At 49.6% G+C, this 20,977-nt stretch overlaps 1 protein-coding gene across 1 annotated transcript; it reads left to right on the forward strand.

Annotated features, from left to right (window-relative positions):
• Positions 1 to 19,068: 19,068 nt before the first annotated feature.
• On the forward strand, positions 19,069 to 20,277 carry LOC120639236 (protein SOB FIVE-LIKE 3-like). Its single transcript, XM_039915219.1, has one exon. It carries the CDS (start codon positions 19,502 to 19,504, stop codon positions 20,006 to 20,008), a length of 507 nt encoding a protein of 168 aa, XP_039771153.1. The 5' UTR covers positions 19,069 to 19,501; the 3' UTR covers positions 20,009 to 20,277.
• The last annotated feature ends 700 nt before the right edge of the window (positions 20,278 to 20,977 follow it).

Consider the following 20,977-nt stretch of genomic DNA (forward strand, 5'->3'; position numbering starts at 1 on the left):
AACAAGTGATGGTGATGGTGTGATACTGATACTGACACTGGAATTTGGTTTAATGCAATACAAGAATAATTATTCCAAAAAAAGAAGAATTTGACAAACATAAGAAAGACAAATGGTTGAGTTCATCTGAGGTTAAGAACCGGGATCATGGATTATGCACAGATATGTGAGATTTTTTTCTCCTTTTTCTTTTGAAAGAAAATGTGAGATAACAAATACTACAGTAGTAGTCTGCAGCTGTGCCTTTTTTTATTTTTTTTGCTGACCTGCTTGCAAAGGCTGCAGGGACTAGCATTCTCCTTCCTGAGCATCTTTCCCTGTCATGTTGTTATGGGTCCATTAGGAGTTGGAGTGTTGGACAGTTCAGAAGAACGGGGTGGTTGACTTCAGGTACGGTGCTCCCCAGACTGTTGGGTTGGGTCGTTCCGATTGCAATCTTTTGTGACATTGACACTGGACATGAAGAAATGTTTTTCGGTTTATGCAGATGATAAAACTATCATAGCATTCTTACCTACCACGCACTGTACATTTGTAACTTTGTGCACAACCCTTTTTTTAACGAGAACATTCAATGCTGCACACCCATGCCAAAATGACAATGCTCTTAAGCATATACTAAAGCTCAATCAGTGTGTATCAACGTGAACAGCTATCACTTATCAGAGGGAGAAAAAAATAATTGTTCTTGCCAACTCAACATTTCAACCAAAGGCCCAAAGCCAATAAGAGCGTCTATTCCTAGTATATGCAATTGGAATTGATCAACCGATGCCCCCCCCCCCCCCCTCCCCCAACTCCGACGCCGCCTCCATTGCTACCCTCCACCGCTGTCCTCCGCCGCCGCTACTAATCACCTCCGATCGAGCTCCCCCACCCGGTTCTTAGCCCACCGGATGTCAAGCCGCCAGCAGCATCCCCACCGCCGACTGCCGCCGGCTTCCCTGCCCCCTGCAATTGGATCTATTCCACTCGTATATGCTAGGAATAGATTTTCGCAAACCAATCGGCCGTGTCAGTGTCTACTCGCATCTTGTCCGGTTGTTCCTGCCACCTTGTTACCTCTAGTTTGACACACAGTAACGGAGTGACTTGGCAGTTTGGTAATCCACCCGTTGGTTGGGTTACACTGGGAGCAGCTTCTCGTGCGGTCAGTCTTGCTGCAGGTCAAGTGGATCCCAGCGACCTGACCTCACCGGAACGCGGCTACGAAAAAGAAAGCACGGCACTTCGTGTCGTGTCGTGTCGCCTTGACCTCGCGTTCCGGTCTCTACGTGCGCCCGGGGGACATGTGCCGTGCCTGCACGACTTCGCGGTGATTTTTTTTGGGTACAGCTGTGAGTGAACCGCAAAATTAAAACTCAAAATTAAACTAAATGGTCATCATTTGAACACATCAGGCACATTTGACTTAATGGTTTAATTTGACAACTCTTTCGGAACGGACCTTCTGATCGAAACAAACACCAGTAGTCTCACGTGAAGGTGAGCACAGGCAGTACAAACATATCGAGTACATATAAATACAACTACAATACCGAGTAGAGTACATTAAGTTCTACAAACCTGGTTTAATTACATAAACAATATACAAGAGCAACTTTATTTTAAAACAAAGTCCGATATAGGAAACCTGACGTCTATAATACATGAAGCGCAGTATCGAATCACACACTCAGCCCACGGGTGTGTGATTTTGTAACTAGCAAGGACTAAGCATCTGGTCCGGCCACCTCCCAACCATCCGCGCCAAGCTGGATGAACTTAGCACAACAAGAGCAGAAGTCTATCTCATCCTGACCTAAAATAGTTTGAGCCACAACCCTGAGTATACTAATACTCCGCAAGACTTACCCGACTATGGATATACATAGCCCATTATCTAGACATGCACGGCTTTCTGGCTGTAGGTTATTTTGCGAAAAAGCAAATAAGAGTGAGTCCTTACTTTCAATATTTTAGCTCAAGATTAGGAATGGGTACCTATTTTCTATGGTTTGCCTATCTATACCAATCAGTGTGGAAAAACAATTGATTAGGTACAACTTTACTGATCATTTCATTCCCTTCCATGTTCTTACTACGATGTGACTCGGAGATCAAGGTGCTCATGTCCGAGAGCGACTGACGGCGAATCGATCCGACTTAACCTTGCAAGGTGGACCTAACCAACACGGCACGCAAAAGCCCCGTCGGACCCCACGCACCGACCTTTCCCCTCCCCGCCTTGAACTACAAGACCGCCCCACCATCATATGGTCAGCCGAGCTCAACGTGAGACCACCAAAAGTAAACATATGCAACCCCCATTTCTTCGCGACTACTCGACTACCCCAGGAGGTGAGATGGAGTCCTGTACTTTCGAGGTGAGGCAGTACTTGGCTTACCGGTTTCGACTACCTCCTACTCCCGGTATGCGGTTAGTACAATTCAAACATGATCAGCAGGGCCGACAATGGTACGGTCCTTAACTGACACAGACGGGGCTAGACAATTCCAACCCGGTCTCCAATCCATTTCGTTTCCTCCATATTCCAATATTCCATAATGAAATCATAGAGACATCCTATATCTCGCGAGTAACAGGAAATTACTCGACTTCTACCGAATTCTATTTTTAGCATGGCAAGGATAACGACATACACATACTAGTATTCCGACCAATGGAACCTAGGAATCATGCAACTAGGGTTTCATCCAACACCTAGAAACTTAATGCATAAACAAGTAAATATATATAACATTTCATAAGTTAAAATAATAGGTTATGCTCTGGGGCTTGCCTGCGGGCTGCTGCTCAGAGCTAGTGTCCACTGGGCCTTGGGCCGGGTCGTCACGAAACTCCTGCGGGGCTGGCTCCGTCTGCTCCTGCGGCTCCGCGATCACCTCGTACACGACTTCCTCAGTCGCGGATTCTATATGTATGCATATGAGACAATGAGTAAATGCCAATATGACTTTGTAATTAGAAGATAAACATTAAACAAATTAAAACTTTACGTAAAATGACGCAGGTATGGTGATGATTAACTTTAACCCTAAGTGCTAGAAACAATTAGAGGCCAAATTATCAATTAGAGCATGATTTACTATAAAATAAAACATGACTAGCAAAGACATTATTACTTGTCTCTTAATATTTGTATAAAATTGTACATGTAAAAATATTATTATTCCTATACACATATTTAAGTTTTGGTTACATTTTATATTCATATACTAAACTAGGTCCTATGAATATGAAATTTTTATGGTGGATCACTCATGCTTAAATTAAGCTACTGCAAAAATTTCACAATTTTTAGATTAACATATCTATAGAAACTAATTAAGAATGACTAAACACAATTTAATTTTTTGCAGGGGTAAAAAGGTTATTTTGCTAGCATGGATATTTTTCCTCCATAGATCTTATTCTAACAAATCCAACAAAATTTATTTCATAGTTTTCACATTTTCTTTGATTTTATATGGATTTTACAATCTACAGCTGAAATTAAACACATAATAAAAGAAAACATCCTCCCTAACCCCCCCCCCCCCCCGACAAGCGGGCCCCACTAGTCAGTGGGAGGGGCGGCGGCTCTGCTCGGCCACGCACGGCGAGGCGTGCGGCGGCGCACTAGGCGTAGGCCAAGGGGCCCTCGGCGGCGGCGGTGGCCGGCGGCAGCCCGCGCGGCGGCGCGGTAGCAGCGGCCTAGTGGGGCCCCCGCGCGCGCGCCCCCAGTCGGCGGGGTGGCCGGCGGCGGCGGTGCCCTAGCGGCGGCAGTGCCCTAGCGGTGGCGCAAAGCAGGGGAGGTGGTGGCGCGCTTGTCCCGGCGGCGGTGGGGCCCAGCGGCGGCGCGATACGAGCACCAGTGCGGCCGTGCGGCTCCGGTGCGTGTGCAAGCGTGGCGGGGGGGTGGCGCGAGCGGGGCGCGCAGCGTGCGGCGGCGGCAAGCTCCTTGGCCGGCGGTGGCAAGGCGTGGAACGAGCGCGGAAACCTCGTGAACGTGTGGGAACACGGAGAGCACGAGCATCAGTGCCTCACATAGAGTCGATTTGAGCTGCTGGGCGAAGAAAACGGGAACCGGAGGTGGGAGTTCGACGTCGGGGCAGATTTTGTGCACACTGGAGACCGGCGTGTGGAAATCCGGCGATTCCCGGCGACTTGGTCGATGGGGCTTGCGAAGGAGGGGTCGAGGAGGAAGCTAGGATGGTAGATGAGCTTCGGTTGAAGTGGATATGGGATCCATGGAGAGGAGCTCGCGGATTCGGCCGGCGAACGCAAGCTACTCACTTCCCGTTCATGGCGTCGGGAGGAAGAAGGAAATGAATAGGGAACAAAAGAGCCAAAGCTCGAGCTGGAGAATGGAGGAGGACGTTCTGGACGTCGGAGGCAACTAGCAAGTGGGGATGAATCATGCTCGACGGCCGGCACGCGGCAGCGACCCGCGGGGAGCTCGGTCATGGCATGGGCGATGGCCCGACGGCGTTTCCCTATTGGCTACGGCATGTTCCCAGTACGCTCGCTCGTCGTGGATGGCTGGCGCGTGGCCCAGCTCGCCGGGAAAACGGGATGACCCTCCACGACGGCAACGCACAGAGGCGGGGAACTTCGGGAGATGTCGGCCTTCATTCCCGCGCATCGTGCGGCACAGTGAGAAGGGAGGGTGAGAGAATGACAGGTTGGGCCCACGTGTAATCTCACTCAAACCTTTTTGGAATTTTTCAATTGAATTTAAATTGAATTGTTACAATCCTTCCCCCTAAAAGAAATCTCGTCCCGAGATTTAGGAGAAAAGTGCCGAATTGAAAGGAAGTCGGAAAATCATATACCTTGGTATAATTGGAGCAAGTCGAGACATTTAGATTGAACAAATTCCTCCGTTTCCCAGGTAGCTTCTCACTCAGAATGATTACTCCACTGAACTTTATAGAAATTGCTGATTTGATTTCGAGTAACCCGGGTCTTGTGATCAACAATTCTTACAGGATGCTCCGGATAAACAAGATCAGGTTCCAGCTGTAAATTCTCCATACCAACTGCCTCAGTTGGAACACGCAGGCACTTTTTGAGCTGGGAAACATGGAATATATTATGAACAGCTGATAAATGGGGAGGAAGCTCTACTCGATATGCTACTGGCCCACACCGCTCAATGATAGGAAAATGACCAACATAATGGGGTGCCAGTTTTCCACGTACTCCAAACCGTTGAACACCTCTCATTGGAGACACCCGGAGGTAAACATGATCACCAACTTCAAATATCAGAGGCCCGCGTCTCTTATCTGCATAGCTCTTTTGGCGGGACTGTGCGGCTTTCAAATTTGCCTGTATAAAGCGAACTTGGTCTTTGGCCTCAGCAACTATATCGGGTCCAAAGAAATTTCTTTCACCGGCTTCTGACCAGTTCACTGGAGTCCTACATCTTCGTCCATATAAGGCCTCAAAAGGTGCCATCTTGATACTTTCCTGGTAGCCATTATTGTAAGAAAATTCAGCGAGTGGTAGACACTCATCCCACTTTTTACTATAAGAGAGTACACAGGCCCGCAGCATATCTTCCAAAATTTGATTAATTCTCTCAGTTTGACCATCGGTCTGGGGATGATAAGCTGAACTGCGGATCAGTTGTGTACCAAGGGCGGCGTTGAAATGCTCCCAGAACCGAGCAATGAATTGTGCACCACGATCTGAAATGATTGTTTTTGGAATCCCATGAAGGCTCACAATACGGTCCATATATAGTTGAGCATATTGATTGGCCGTATAAATAGTTTTTACAGGAAGAAAGTGTGCAGACTTGGTGAGGCGGTCAACAATAACCCAGATGGAGTCGTATCCTTTTAAAGTTTTGGGTAAGCTGACAATGAAATCCATACTGATGTCCTCCCACTTCCAAGATGGAATACTCAAAGGCTGAAGAGGACCAGCTGATCTCAAATGGCTTGCCTTGACCCTTCTACAGGTGTCACATTCAGACACATATTTAGCAATCTCCCGCTTCATCCTTGTCCACCAAAATTGTTGCTTCAAATCTTGATATATTTTATGGCTGCCCGGGTGGATAGAATACCTAGAAAGATGAGCTTCATCAAGGATTTGTTTTCGGAGCTCTAAATCTTTAGGTACCACCAAACGATCCTTAAACCATAGAATTCCAGCCTCATCTAAATGAAAACACTTCACCCCCGGGTCATTTTCAGCAAGTCTTTGGCGAATCTTTTCCATCCCGACATTATGTTTTTTAGCAGAAATAATCCGATCTCGAAGCGTAGATGAAAGGACCAAATTATTAATACTGCCGTGTGTGATGATCCCCAAATTTAATTTTTCCAGTTCATAACAAAGGGTTTCATTGAAAGTCACAATAGACAGGCAGTTGCACTGAGCCTTACGGCTTAAAGCATCTGCAACAATATTGGCCTTACCCGGGTGATAATGAATCTCCAAATCATATTGTGAAGTAGTGTCTAAAAGAACCCCTTGATCTCCCATCTAGTTCATACCCAGTATAATATCAACCTTTTGGGTTGGGAGAACTATAAGAGACGTGGTAAAAAAATTTCCTTGCAATTGTAGAGGCACTCGCCTGGCAACTTGATTGGTAATTATTTGCCCCCCAGGTGATTGAATGTATGGTATCGCCATGCTTTCTATCTCCAACCCAAGTCTCATAGCACTCTCTTTACTAATAAATGTGTGTGATGCACCCGAATCAAATAATATGGTAACAGGGTGATTATGAACTGAAAACGTACCCGCCATCACTTGAGCTCCCTCAGAAACATCCTCTAGTGTGGTATAGTGCACACGTCCTGGCTTGAAATGAGCCACTTTCGGCTTCTGATTGTGCTGATTAGAACCCTGAGCTTGCTTAGGTGGCATACGGCATTCACGTGCAAAATGACCAACTTGACCACAGTTGTAACAGGGAGGGAAATTAGGGCGTACACCCTGCGGCTGCACCCACGTCTTCTGCACATTCTGCTGAGGCACCGGAGATCTGGCTACCCCTTGAGGCTGTGGGTACTTAGGTGGTCTATATTCCGTCTGGTACTGTGTTGGCCTATAACTTGACTGCTGTTGCGGAGGCCGATATGTGGTCTGATAATGTACTGGTCGGTACACCGGCCGATGCTGATAAGGTGCACGAGGGGGTCCGGCCTGAATTAGACGAAACCTCTGATTAGCCTGACTAGAAGACCCACCCATTGGTGCCTTCCTCTTTTTCTCTGCTTGGTGAGCTATACGGGCGTCCTCTTGAGTGATAGCCCCATTGATCAGCTCACTAAAAGTGTTGAATTTAAACATAACCAAGCGCTCCTGGAGCTTGCTGCTAAGCCCCTGCCTGAAGCACGCTTGTTTCTTTCCATCTGTTTCCACAATCCACATGATATCCAGCATATTGAGACAAGGTGTTGAAAGCTTGAGCGTATTGCGTCACAGTATTATTGCCCTGTTTTAGAGCCAAGAACTCATTGAGCTTCCTTCGAATAATCCCTGTAGGGATATGATGTGCCCAGAAAGCTTCCTTGAACTCATCCCAAGAAAACCGAGTGCCAGCAGGGAACATAGCTATGTGATTATCCCACCACGTACGTGCAGGACCTCTGAGTTGCTGAGCTGCAAATGACGCCTTGTTATTGTCATTATACTGATATAGAGTGAACTTGGACTCAATGGTCCGAAGCCAACTGTCAGCCTCCAGTGGCTCATCCGCCTTATGGAAAAGCGGTGGCTGAGTACCCAGGAACTCCTGATACCCAGAGACAAGTGGCTGGTGATGATTATGATTCCCCTGTCGCGGTGCAGCACCCTGATGAACGAGCTGACGGAGCAGTTCCGTCTGTTCATCGCGCCCAGTCAACATGGCCGCGATTGCCTCAACCAAATTGGGAGGCGGTGGCAGCGCATTATCACCATTGGGCGCAGAGGAATCATTATCGGTGTTCGGCATTCTGCAATTAATCATGAATTGATTAGTCCCAATACCTTGATTAAATTAAATAATCATGATAGCACTAATATTCAATTCATGAAAAATGCTGAATTTAGAACACTGGTTAAATAAATCAACATTTGTATCACCACTTTTATGCCCAATAATTGCAACAAGAATAACTGGACCATGCATGAGGAAGGTACAACCATTTTTGCATCAACTAGTAAATACAAAATAGGCCGCCAACTAATTCTCAAAATCACAAATCTTCGCGGTATAGATTTGACAGTATCTCCCAAACTATACGTCCAAAAATTCATAACTTTTGCAAGGGAGTGGCTATCAAAATACTCTACAACTTTTGTATAACACGTGTTTACCGCATGGACCGTCTTCACAAATTTTTACGTACTACACTTCGATAATACGAAAATTTTCAGATTTCACACCTCGGGAATAACATAAGTCAAATACTAAGATGAAATTTTACAATGGGATTACACACCTACAAGTTCAGTCCAAACATATACAAACCACATTCCTATCTTACATCAGAGTTATTCTAGTCATACTACGAGATCTAGTTGTCCCTAAGACATTTACCAAACTATAATACTCTGTTAGCCTTTCCTACATCCAAAGTCTAGCTACTCAACGCGGCGGCTGGTACTCGAAGACGCGCTCAACCTCGATCCCACGCGCGCGTAGCTCCTCCTGCAGGTGTGCCACGTTCTGCTCGTTCACTATAATGGCCGTGGATCCTGCCTGAGGTGGAACGTCGTTCTGACCGACTGAGCTCTCCGCATCAGACATCTCCTGAGGCCCAACTCCTGACTCAACACCTGACACCTGAGGTGGTGGCTCAGGTGGGGCTGCGGTCTGCTGCTGCTGAAGCTGCAACAGGTGCACATTCCCTAGTGCAACCTGAAGCGCGTCCTGTAAGTGGTCAACAAGAGCCTCCTGGTCGTCCACCTGCTCAGTCAACTCCTCAATCTGCTGAGCCTGCTCCGCTAGCTGCTATGTCTGCTCCGCTAGCTGCTGTGACTGCTCCTCTAGCTGCTGTGATTGCTCCGCAATCTGCTGAGCCTGCTCAACTATCCTCTGCTCCTGCTCCAAGAACTGCTCTGCCAGCCACACTACCTGCTGACTCTGCTCTGCGAGCTGCTGGCTCTGTCCTAAGATCTGCTGAGTCTGCTCCTGTGCTGTGGTGTGAGCAGTCCGGAGTCCCTGCCGGTAGAGTGTGTTCTCACTCCTAAACTGGTCTCACACACCCAACATACCGGCGGTGTAGCGGGTGATCCTGGCCAAAGCTGGGACGTGGCCTGGAAGAGTAGGGTCCAACAGAAAAGAAATCCGCTGCCTCGAGTACTCAGAAGTCACCCTGACAGGAAAACCAACCGTCGAAGCAGAGTAACTCGCAAAGATGGGCTCCTGCTCACAAAACTGGGTAATGGCCATCGTAGCTGCACGATCCCAAACGCTCAACATCTCAGTACCCTTAGTGTGCACCTCCCAAGGGTCTGACGGAAAAACATCGAGGCGTGCCGGAACTCGCAGGCGGGCCACCAAACCAGAGATGCCCCCCTCGGAGGACACGCGACCGTCGTACTGGGGAGGCTCAGTGTGACCAAACTCCTGGAGCACCTCCCACAGCAGCACGGGAAGGCCCTCACGGTGAAGACAAGTGGAACGCACCCACCCGTCCTCGTCAAAGTGGAAGTCCGACAAGGCCGCCATCTGCGAAAAACACCGACAGCGGTAAGGAACGTTCCCAAAAGAAAATACGAACTCATAACTTATAAAACTGTAAACATTTACAGCACTCCAGAAAAAAAAACAAAATTCTTTTAATTTCAAACATCCAACAAAAATTCACAACACAAATAACTCGCTAACCCACTCTTATAATGCAATGAATGGTATTATGCATTATCGTCCTACGTCACCCTTCCAACAAAAATCGCCGACAATAATAGGGCAATATACGTGGTCTTTCGGTGGCAACATACGCTCTCAATTATATAATCGATTTCTACACGCCTTAACTTACGCGTTCGTTTGTTAGTGTACCTGCAGAAAGCACATGATATACAGATATATGCATATATCCACGACTAGACCCTTCGTGCCAGCACACACGAACGGCCCCTATGTGTCCTACGCCACATGGGTAACGCATATGCAGTTGCCCACATATTCACACATACATCACCATCCACTATAGAGATGGCGCCCATGCGTTTAACGCTGCATGGACAGCTGTAAGGATCACCGGGGTGTCCGACCCTAGAGGGGGAGGGGGTGAATAGGATCGCTAAACGCTTTTCTATCCTAGGGCTCAAACTTCTTGCATAAGATAAACCTAACACGTCCTACACATGCTAGTTATGACTTAGGTTTATCTATGCTACCCTCTACTTACCCCAAAAGACTTGCAACCTATAACCAATCCTAATCAAACTAACTAGGAAAGTAAAGGTAAGCAAGAAAGAGTAAATGCGGAAACGTAATGCGGTAAGTAAAGCGGTAAGGGAGAGGATATGCAAACTCCCGTGAAGACACCAAGACACACGATTTAACGTGGTTCGGTTAGGACACCAAAGTCCCTCCCTACGTCCACGGCCACTTGCTCACAAAGAACAAGTGTGATGCCGAGTCTTTTCGCTTGATCACCGTCTTGCGTCGGCCACCAAGGCACCCGGCAAGCAAAGGCTAAGTGCCACCAAGTCACCAAGACGAGGTCACCGCCACCGTCTATCTCGAAGCGCCACCACGGCACCGTCTTCACTATCGGAGCTTCTCACCAAGAGGGGTCTCCTTCCCCGCACAAAGTGTCGTTGCCTCTCCACACCAAGTAGGAGGGTCACACGAAGAGTACAAGTGTTTGCTTGCCGCAGAAAGACTTCTCTCAAGGGAGCTCTCGCAAGAACTAATCCCTAATCAAGCACTAAGCACTCTAACAAGTGTATTTAAGCCTATATGATGTACAATGAAGCTCTATGGTGGTTGGAGATGATCTTTAGCTCTTGTATACTTCCTTGAACTCCAGCACCTTCAAATGAGCCGTGGGGTGGCATATATATAGCCCACACACCCCAAACTAGCCGTTGGAAAAAGGCTGACAAAAACCCTTAACGTCGGTTGATCCGACGCTCAACTTTTTGTCATCACCGGTTTAACCGGTGAGTGCATTTTCCAACTAGCCGTTATACTTCAACGGCTACCTCAATCGACCGACGTAATCAACCGGTGAATGTAATAGAAATGTTGGTTTAACCGGTGAGTGTAGTTACTGAAAAACTAACTCTCTGGACAACTGCACCGACGTTCACCAATATCTAATCGTCGGTTTAACCGGTGTATAGAATTTCCTCTGTCTTCATCTGGCAATGCACCGATGTATGCATTTTCTTCAACATCGGTTAATCCGGTGTAAAACCCTAGCCCGCAGACCTTCTCTGTGATTGCACCGGTGAGTTCATTTTGCCCTACGTCAGTTTAACCGATGATAGCAAAATGCCTCAATCCTTGTCCCTTGGACCGTAGGGGCGGCCCTTCGGGTCTTGCTATGCCTCTCTTCTCTTTGTCATCACTTGAACCTAAAAGTCTGAGAATAGTCATCTTAACAATCACATTAGTCCAAGTGTTGTGTGTGTCATCAATCGCCAAAACATTATATTGAAGTATGGCATGAGGCCATTTTCGCTACAACAGCGCTACATACGTTACCGAGGCAACGTATTCACTTCCCGTACAAATCGCCTTACGGGACACCCAAGGGTAAACGTGTCCCAAGGTACACGGTCATAACCAATCGCATGACAGATTTAAATCTCGTAACATTGCCTTACGAAATGGCCGTGCTCACAATCACACGGTGGGAAGTCCGCGCTCCATATCAGGCGGCAGATAGCGACATGCTCATTTGAATAGAGCCTTATCACCTCCTCGTATGCTCATCATACGGGACCCGCGCACGTATGAAACATGTAGGCTATTCTAAGGACTACCAAGAATGCTCACCTTGCTTACCTTAGCGTAGGTGCGTCGTTACAATATTAAGTAAGGGTTATGCAAGAAATTAAGGTTTAGCAGAAAGAAATGTGCTAGAAGTCAGTGAATATAAATATTGCCACAAATTTTTAAATAACCAAGTACTATGTAGGGCTTAATACAGATTTAATCGTAAAGCGCGACTGAAACAATTTTCTTCATACTCCAGAAATTCATTTTTAATCTTGAAAATCTAGAAAATAGTCACATTCATACCACCTCTGGTGTATTTCGGCTCTGATACCAGCTGTGACAGAACCGCCAAATTAAAACTCAAAATTAAGCTAAATGGCCATCATTTGAACACATCAGGCACATTTGGCTTAACGGTTTAATTTGACAGCTCTTTCGGAACGGACCTTCTGATCGAAACAAACACCAGTAGTCTCACGTGAAGGTGAGCACAGGCAGTACAAACATATCGAGTACATATAAATACAACTACAATACCGAGTAGAGTACATTAAGTTCTACAAACCTGGTTTAATTACATAAACAATATACAAGAGCAACTTTATTTTAAAACAAAGTCCGATATAGGAAACCTGACGTCTATAATACATGAAGCGCAGTATCGAATCACACACTCAGCCCACGGGTGTGTGATTTTGTAACTAGCAAGGACTAAGCATCTGGTCCGGCCACCTCCCAACCATCCGCGCCAAGCTGGATGAACTTAGCACAACAAGAGCAGAAGTCTATCTCATCCTGACCTAAAATAGTTTGAGCCACAACCCTGAGTATACTAATACTCCGCAAGACTTACCCGACTATGGATATACATAGCCCATTATCTAGACATGCACGGCTTTCTGGCTGTAGGTTATTTTGCGAAAAAGCAAATAAGAGTGAGTCCTTACTTTCAATATTTTAGCTCAAGATTAGGAATGGGTACCTATTTTCTATGGTTTGCCTATCTATACCAATCAGTGTGGAAAAACAATTGATTAGGTACAACTTTACTGATCATTTCATTCCCTTCCATGTTCTTACTACGATGTGACTCGGAGATCAAGGTGCTCATGTCCGAGAGCGACTGACGGCGAATCGATCCGACTTAACCTTGCAAGGTGGACCTAACCAACACGGCACGCAAAAGCCCCGTCGGACCCCACGCACCGACCTTTCCCCTCCCCGCCTTGAACTACAAGACCGCCCCACCATCATATGGTCAGCCGAGCTCAACGTGAGACCACCAAAAGTAAACATATGCAACCCCCATTTCTTCGCGACTACTCGACTACCCCAGGAGGTGAGATGGAGTCCTGTACTTTCGAGGTGAGGCAGTACTTGGCTTACCGGTTTCGACTACCTCCTACTCCCGGTATGCGGTTAGTACAATTCAAACATGATCAGCAGGGCCGACAATGGTACGGTCCTTAACTGACACAGACGGGGCTAGACAATTCCAACCCGGTCTCCAATCCATTTCGTTTCCTCCATATTCCAATATTCCATAATGAAATCATAGAGACATCCTATATCTCGCGAGTAACAGGAAATTACTCGACTTCTACCGAATTCTATTTTTAGCATGGCAAGGATAACGACATACACATACTAGTATTCCGACCAATGGAACCTAGGAATCATGCAACTAGGGTTTCATCCAACACCTAGAAACTTAATGCATAAACAAGTAAATATATATAACATTTCATAAGTTAAAATAATAGGTTATGCTCTGGGGCTTGCCTGCGGGCTGCTGCTCAGAGCTAGTGTCCACTGGGCCTTGGGCCGGGTCGTCACGAAACTCCTGCGGGGCTGGCTCCGTCTGCTCCTGCGGCTCCGCGATCACCTCGTACACGACTTCCTCGGTCGTGGATTCTATATGTATGCATATGAGACAATGAGTAAATGCCAATATGACTTTGTAATTAGAAGATAAACATTAAACAAATTAAAACTTTACGTAAAATGACGCAGGTATGGTGATGATTAACTTTAACCCTAAGTGCTAGAAACAATTAGAGGCCAAATTATCAATTAGAGCATGATTTACTATAAAATAAAACATGACTAGCAAAGACATTATTACTTGTCTCTTAATATTTGTATAAAATTGTACATGTAAAAATATTATTATTCCTATACACATATTTAAGTTTTGGTTACATTTTATATTCATATAATAAACTAGGTCCTATGAATATGAAATTTTTATGGTGGATCACTCATGCTTAAAGTAAGCTAATGCAAAAATTTCACAATTTTTAGATTAACAGATCTATAGAAACTAATTAAGCAAGACTAAACACAATTTAAATTTTTGCAGGGGTAAAAAGGTTATTTTGCTAGCATGGATATTTTTCCTCCATAGATCTTATTCTAACAAATCCAACAAAATTTATTTCATAGTTTTCACATTTTTCTTTGATTTTATATGGATTTTACAATCTATAGCTAAAATTAAACACATAATAAAAGAAAACATCCCCCCTAACCCCCCTGACCAGCGGACCCCACTGGTCAGTGGGAGGGGCGGCGGCTCTGCTCGGCCGCGCACGGCGCGGCGTGCGGCGGCGCGCTAGGCGCAGGCCAAGGGGCCCTCGGCGGCGGCGGGGGCCGGCGGCAGCCCGCGCGGCGGCGCGGTAGCAGCGGCCCAGTGGGGCCCGCACGCATGCGCCCCCAGTCGGCGGGGTGGCCGGCGGTGGCGGTGCCCTAGTGGCGGCGCAAAGCAGGGGAGGTGGCGGCGTGCTTGTCCCGGCGGCGGTGGGGCCCAGCGGCGGTGCGGCGGCGCGGTGCGAGCACCAGTGCAGCCGTGTGGCTCCGATGCGCGTGCAAGCGTGGCGGGGGTGGCGCGAGCGGGGCGCGCAGCGTGCGGCGGCGGCAAGCTCCTCGGCCGGCGGCGGCAAGGTGTGGAACGAGCGCGGAAACCTCGTGAACGTGCGGGAACACGGAGAGCACGAGCATCAGTGCCTCACCTAGAGTCGATTTGAGCTGCTGGGCGAAGAAAATGGGAACCAGAGGTGGGAGTTCGACGTCGGGGCGGATTTTGTGCACACTGGAGACCGGCGGGTGGAAATCCGGCGATTCCCGGCGACTTGGTCGATGGGGCTCGCGAAGGAGGGGTCGAGGAGGAAGCTAGGAAGGTAGATGAGCTTCGGTTGAAGTGGATATGGGATCCATGGAGAGGAGCTCGCGGATTCGGCCGGCGAACGCAAGCTACTCACTTCCCGTTCATGGCGTCGGGAGGAAGAAGGAAATGAATAGGGAACAAAAGAGCCAAAGCTCGAGCTGGAGAATGGAGGAGGACGTTCTGGACGTCGGAGGCAACTAGCAAGAGGGGATGAATCATGCTCGACGGCCGGCACGCGGCAGCGACCCGCAGGGAGCTTGGTCACGGCATGGGCGACGGCCCGACGGCGTTTCCCTATTGGCTACGGCATGTTCCCAGTGCGCTCGCTCGTCGTGGATGGCTGGCGCGTGGCCCAGCTCGCCGGGAAAACGGGATGACCCTCCACGATGGCAACGCACAGAGGCGGGGAACTTCGGGAGACGTCGGCCTTCATTACCGCGCATCGTGCGGCACAGGGAGAAGGGAGGGTGAGAGAATGACAGGTGGGGCCCACGTGTAATCTCACTCAAACCTTTTTGGAATTTTTCAATTGAATTTAATTTGAATTGTTACAACAACTTTATCCTGAGTGGCTGCGTCAGAGATGACACAACATGGCAATGGCAGCAGCTGTGTTCTGAATTGTCCGTGAAGCAAGTGATACCAGAAGTTCAGAAGAGCGTTTTTTTACACTATTTTTTTTAACGTTGAGAGACGCATTGTATAGTAGCAGAACTTTTTCACATTATATTTTCTCAAATCTCCTACAGATTAGCCAAGCCACTCAAATTCGCAAACTTTTTTCACGACGTTGAATGGTCACCGGCGAGGTTTGGCACCGGGAATTCCATGGCCGCCGAGCTTAAAGGAGTTCGGGGAATGTCACTGGTCGCTGGCGGTTGGTGACCCACGGACGAGGAGGGGGCCAACCGGCCAAGGCCCGGTGGTGGACTAGTGGTAGGATGGCGGGTTAGCTCGGGAGTCGCCGGTGGCAGTGGGGACGTCGCCGGAGACAGGAACTGGGCGTGGCCGGAGCTCGAGGCCGGTGCGCCATGGCCATCGACGCGGCGAGGAAGATGAGCTTCCATGCCTGACAGCCAGCGCCTTTACACACCACACTTAATCTACTTTCGCATCTTGGATCAACGGTCAGATTGCGTCGGTAAGGTGCAGCGTACCAGCCCAGCATCGCAGAGCAGAACAGAACAGGGCGCAGAGCAGGGGAGGGGCAGCCGCGCAGCGCGGCTCCCGCTGATGAGCGCGGCTCGTGCTGCCGCGCGCATGTGGCCGGGGCACCGGGCGCCCCCGGCAGCCGGACACATCAGCGCACGGGCGCACGGAAGGCCACATGCGCGACATGGCCGCCCGCCTCCTGACTCCCAAGTACACCGCACACAGCGCGCCAAGGCCATCCCATCCTCGGCACAGCGCAGACGCTGCCGCGACGCCTCCCATCGGGCCATGGATTCTTCCTCGGCTGTGTTTAGTTCCCTGAAATGCACTGTAGCGGGGGTATACTGTAGCGCACTGTAGTGTTTTTCGTTTGTTTGTGGTAGCTATTGTCCTATCATGATTTAACTAGGCTCAAAAGATTCGTCTCGCAACGTACATCAAAACTATGTAATTAGTTTTTTTTATTTACCTACATTTAATACTCTATACATGGGTCATTTGCTACATTTAATGTTTCGATGTTATGGAGATGTGATGGAGATGTGATGTTTTTGTGGGGGTTTTTATGGGAACTGAACACAGCCCTCTTCTTTTTTACTCGCTTTATCCATTGACCTTTTTCTCTGCAGCCGAAGGCGGCGAGAAGAACGCAGGCGTACGCCTCCCAATCATCATCAAGTCAAGAGCGCAAAAGAAAAGAAAATTAGTGGCGGGGCGAGGCCAATTATGCGGCTGATTTGATTGGACCGGTGAATCCCGAGGCCCAGCAGGATCGTGTAGGGCAGGCAGGCACAAGCGCGCAGCAGGCCAGCGGCGCCCGGCAGGGCCACCAAGAAAATCCAGTTTGACGCCGGGAACCAGGAGGCATGTCCCGGTGAGTGTCCCCCTCGCCTCACCTACCCCCTCGACGGCGACGCGTTGGCCTTGGGCCGGCAGGGGCCCCTGAGCTCGGCGCCTCCGACCGCCGGCCTCCGCACGGAAAATTTTTACTGCTCGGCTCGGCTCCCCCCGCCCGTCGTCGCCTGCTCCCCGTCCACCTCGCCATGACGCCATGTGATACCCTGCACTGCACCTGTAAGCGACGCCGCGCCGGCCAGCGCGGGCCAGCGCCTCCGCGCTGTGCGCCTGTCCGCATGCGCGCGCCCGTGGCGCGCAGCCTTGCAGGCGGCCTGCGGGGCGTGATTGGCCTCCGTCGCGCGCTCCGCGGCAAGGCCGGCCGGCCGGCCGGCCGGCAGGCGGCAGCGCGACCCAGAGGCGCGCACGTGCCGGCGGGACGGACGGATTGGACGCGCCGATGGACGGGACGCGACGCGGCGCTCGGCGCCAGGGCCGGCGCGGGTGGGCGCGCGGCCTCTGCCTTTGCCTGTGCGCGCCGCTGTGCCTGAGCGTCAGTGCGCGGCGAATTACCGGTGCGTCGATCGGGGACAAGGCGGGCAACACTTCCACTGTGCCGGCCACAGCTGGGCCTCGGGCCTCTGGCCTCTGGCGATGCGCTGCCGCCTGCCGCTGCTGCACACAGGCACAGCTCACACCGCGTCACTGTAGCACCGATCATCTCGACCCTGACCGGCTGATCGACCGATGGATGGATGGATGGGCTGTTTTGTTTCTTCAGTGTCTCGCCGCCGTGTCGTGTGCAGGATGCATCAAATGATCAAGTCCCTATTCCCACCCAGTAAACACAAAAAAAACCGTAAACGCAAAATTTTGCGAAAGAATCTTCCTAATTTGAAGTACTAAATGAAGTCTATTTACAAAATTTTTTGCATGGATAGGCTGTAAATCACGAGACGAATCTAATGAACCTACTTAATCCATGATTTGCAACAGTAATACTACAGTAACCATCCGCTAATTATTGCTTAATCATAGATTAATTAGTATCATTAGTTTCGTCTCGCGATTTACAACCCATCTGTGTAAAAAGTTTTGTAAATAGACTTCATTTAGTACTTCAAATTGACAAGATTTCTTCAAAAAAATTTTTGCGTTTACGTGTAAAGAGAACTAAACAGGGCCCAAACTATCAAAGCATCAAATTCAAATGAGACGCAAGTCAACTTGTTGATGGGCGTTGGGTAGTACGAGTTCCGAGATAAGCCCGGCACTGTCAATCGATCGTGTCATCGCTCTTGCTCTTCCGGGTAAGGATTCTGCGACAAAACTGCGTGCCTGAATGACAGGCGAGCAGTTTCAGAGCTCAGGTTTCAGCACATGGGAGCCGCCTGAAGCCTCTGGCTCCAAAGGAAAGGATGGTTCCGTTCAGCTTCAGCATGGCATGCAGTCATGCAGATTTCAAATCTTCGGCTTCCACCGCCTCCACCGACGGAGATCCTGCAGCCGCATAAACAAACACCACTGGCATTCGAATAATGCAGCACATGAAACAACAACTCAGCTAAGCTCTCAAACCATCATTGCAAGCCATGGCTGCTGCACTGCACACCAGCAACTTTCTACCGGCCTCAACCGAGCTGAACCCTCCCCAAACACTCACTCAGCAAGACTGCAATGCCCATCCATCCCTCTCACGAGCACAACAGCGCACGCGCCATGGATTTCGCCGTCGGCCTGTTGCGGGCGGCCGTGCCGCCGTGTCCCGGCCGGCCAGCGCCGCCCGGCCCCCACCACGCGCCGAGGCCACATGGGCAGCGCGCCGGGAAGCCTCCCTGTGCCCCGCTGCGCCCGGGAACAGGCCTCCTCCGCCTGCTCTGGGCTTGGTGAGTGGTGACAAGACAGAGAACAAAATGGTTGGGAAAGTTATGAGAGACAGTTGGAGCGATAGCCTGTCTTTCCCATTTAAGGACACTGCCGCCCTCTCCCGGCCGCTCTCCCCTCCCCTCCCCTCCTGACGCCTCCCCTCCAGCACAAGCGCGCCCAGCAGAAATCTTGGCGTTTCTCGCGGCCCTACCACCGTGTCCGCCCGGTGCCCAGCGTCCTCAGCTCGTCTCCTGTGATTTTGAAGACGAAGATGATGGTGGCCGGGTGTCAGAGGCTTCAATGTTCCCTTCAGGCTGCGGGTGTCCAACAAGCGCAGGCCGCCGGGGCGACAACAATGGCTTCTCCGGCCTTGCATTGATGGGGTTCCCTGACCAAGCATAAATATAGCCTACCAGTATTCATTCCCTCCCAAGCTCATCAGCCTCGGAGCTTCTCTCTCTCTCTCCGTTAATTCCCCTTGGATAGCTCCAGCTCTTGTCTGCTGCTCTAGCCAGCTTGTTTTTTTTTCTTTCTCGGTCTCGTCTTGTTTCTCTCCCCCCTTGATCGGTCCTGATTCCGGCCTGCCATGGAGTCCTCGTCGCACATCACCGGGGACGACGGCGGCGAGGGATGCAACAGCTGCGAGTCCGGCTGGACAATGTACCTCGCCTCCCCGATGCATGGCGACGATACCGGCGGCAGCGGCAAAGGGAGCGGCAGCGAAGGGAGCAGCGTGGACGATGGCTACGGGTACATCATCAGCGACAGGAGGAGCGGCAAGAAGGCTTACGAAGATTACGCCGACGCCGACGATGACGATTCCTTGGCGTCCGACGCTTCCACCGGGCCAGCCAAAGAGAAGGCGCCGTCGTCAATGCCGGAAGACGGCGAGAAAGAAGAAGATGGTGGAGGCCGCGGGAAGAACGGCGGCGCCGGCAAGGAGGACGAGGAAGAAGGCGACGCGAGAACCAAGTTCCCGACGACCTCCCGCAAGAAAGCCGGCAAGGTCGACAAAGGCGGGGAAGGCAACTCGTCGAGGCGAGGCCACAGCAAGAGAGGCAGCTCCTCGCGGAGAAGCTTCTTCCTCTGGTAAATTAAACGATCGACCAGACTATATGTATTAGCTTCGCTGTACTAGGATGCTGTACGTCTCGTGCAACTTTTCGCCATTGCCGATTGAGCTCTCAGAACCTTGTTAGAACAAGCAGCGAGCATGCTGCATTCATGGAGATCAAAGGGAAGGCTCCTTTTTGGTCCTTATTTTTGCCTTCCATGGCGTTCTCCTCCTCGTTGACCACCCAGTTGTAGGTTAGCCGTTGCCGAGTAAAAAAATCTACTGTAACCTCTGGTCATTGCTCTTCAGTGCCCTGCTGCTTTTAATGTTGCTTGCAATCTCCTTCTGTGTTTCTAGATATTAATGAACAACTGCTCTAACTCAGTACCTACATACTGGCCAGATGGATTTAGGTTTCATCGAGTCATTATGGGCATAACAGTAAACAGAAAATAAATCTTTCTGCTCCCCCAGTATCTAGAATGTCAGGAATGTGTGTGTGCGCATATTCTGTTGCTCCCATACAATATTATTCAGAAAAAAGAGGGCACATGCACACATGCTATCTTCCTACCAAAATCGCCATATGTAAACAACATCTCAGCAAAGAATAATATCCATCAATCATCACAACCTAAGTTCAACCAAACATAAAGAAGCAGGAACATGTATCGATCGCAGGCAAACGTGTTGCTAGCTGCTGCTAAGCTTTCCAAGCCATCATCTTGCCAACTCACATTCCCCAAGCAGATGCTGAGAGCAGGTGGCCTTGGCTAGCCTGAACTCAACTGATCATTTGTTGGGCAATGGCATGGCTGCCCATCATGTGGTAAGTATCCTATATAACAATGGATGTGGGGGGGGGGGGGGGGGCAGAGGAATGAATTATGTGGCCTAAACTCCAGAGCAGAGGAATATTTGTCTAACCACACATGCAGCATCAAGGCAGCAATTGCTGCACATGCTGTGGACAGGGTGGAAACAATGATTTGCCCATCACACAGGCCA

The sequence above is a fragment of the Panicum virgatum genome, chromosome 6K, assembly GCF_016808335.1.
Source record: "Panicum virgatum strain AP13 chromosome 6K, P.virgatum_v5, whole genome shotgun sequence".
In the NCBI taxonomy this organism is placed as follows: domain Eukaryota; kingdom Viridiplantae; phylum Streptophyta; class Magnoliopsida; order Poales; family Poaceae; genus Panicum; species Panicum virgatum.

Coding starts and splice junctions, on each gene's coding strand:
- LOC120639236 (XM_039915219.1), top strand. CDS start 19,502: ATGGAGTCCTCGTCGCACATCACCGGGGACGACGGCGGCGAGGGATGC.